A 619-nucleotide genomic window follows, 5' to 3' on the forward strand; every position below is an offset into this window, starting at 1 on the left:
ACTAAATACATACTATATAGATATTCTCACTTTAAAGTTCGCAAACGGAGGCATATTCTCTAAATGCAAATAATTGAAGTACAATGCGCTGTGCGTGTTGTATTGACACTATAGTTGAACTGGTTTTGTTCGGTGTTCTTTGTGTCAGGACTTTGAAGCAAGTGGGGATATGGACCTGTATTATCCCACTTTTGGGCTGAGCAACGCAGACTATCGTAGCACCGTGAAGGAGTTCTACGCCTTCTGGGACAACTACTTCAGTACAAAGACGTTTGGTTATGCCGATGATATAAACCCCATGGATGCCCCTAATAGATACGTTCGCCGGCTAGTGGAGAAGGTACGCGTCTCGGTGTGCCATTGTGTGCAGTTGCTCACTATACGCGCAAGGTATTTAGCTGGGTTATTCTGGGTTGTGTGCATGTGCATGTCTTTCGTCGCAATTATAGTTCGTTCTTGAGGCTGCTGTGCAGGATTGTGTACGGGCATCGGTTTGTAGTCCATTCACTTATATTTGGATTTTTTATACTTCCTGTGTAATATGTTGTTCGTCAATTGTAGTTCGGGGGTTTTGAAAACAAACTGGGAGTGTATGTCTTGCTGTCCGCCTCATGTATGT

The 619-nt window shown here is 43.5% G+C and overlaps 1 protein-coding gene across 1 annotated transcript; it reads left to right on the forward strand.

The window, feature by feature from the left end:
* Positions 1-169: 169 nt before the first annotated feature.
* On the forward strand, positions 170-340 carry SARC_18124 (hypothetical protein; the record flags this gene model as incomplete). Its single annotated transcript, XM_014287793.1, has 1 exon — positions 170-340. A coding segment is annotated over one exon (171 nt), but the record flags the coding sequence as incomplete, so codon positions are not given.
* Between the last annotated feature and the right edge of the window lie 279 nt (positions 341-619).

Source organism: Sphaeroforma arctica, assembly GCF_001186125.1.
Source record: "Sphaeroforma arctica JP610 unplaced genomic scaffold supercont1.13922, whole genome shotgun sequence".
Classification (NCBI taxonomy): Eukaryota; class Ichthyosporea; order Ichthyophonida; genus Sphaeroforma; species Sphaeroforma arctica.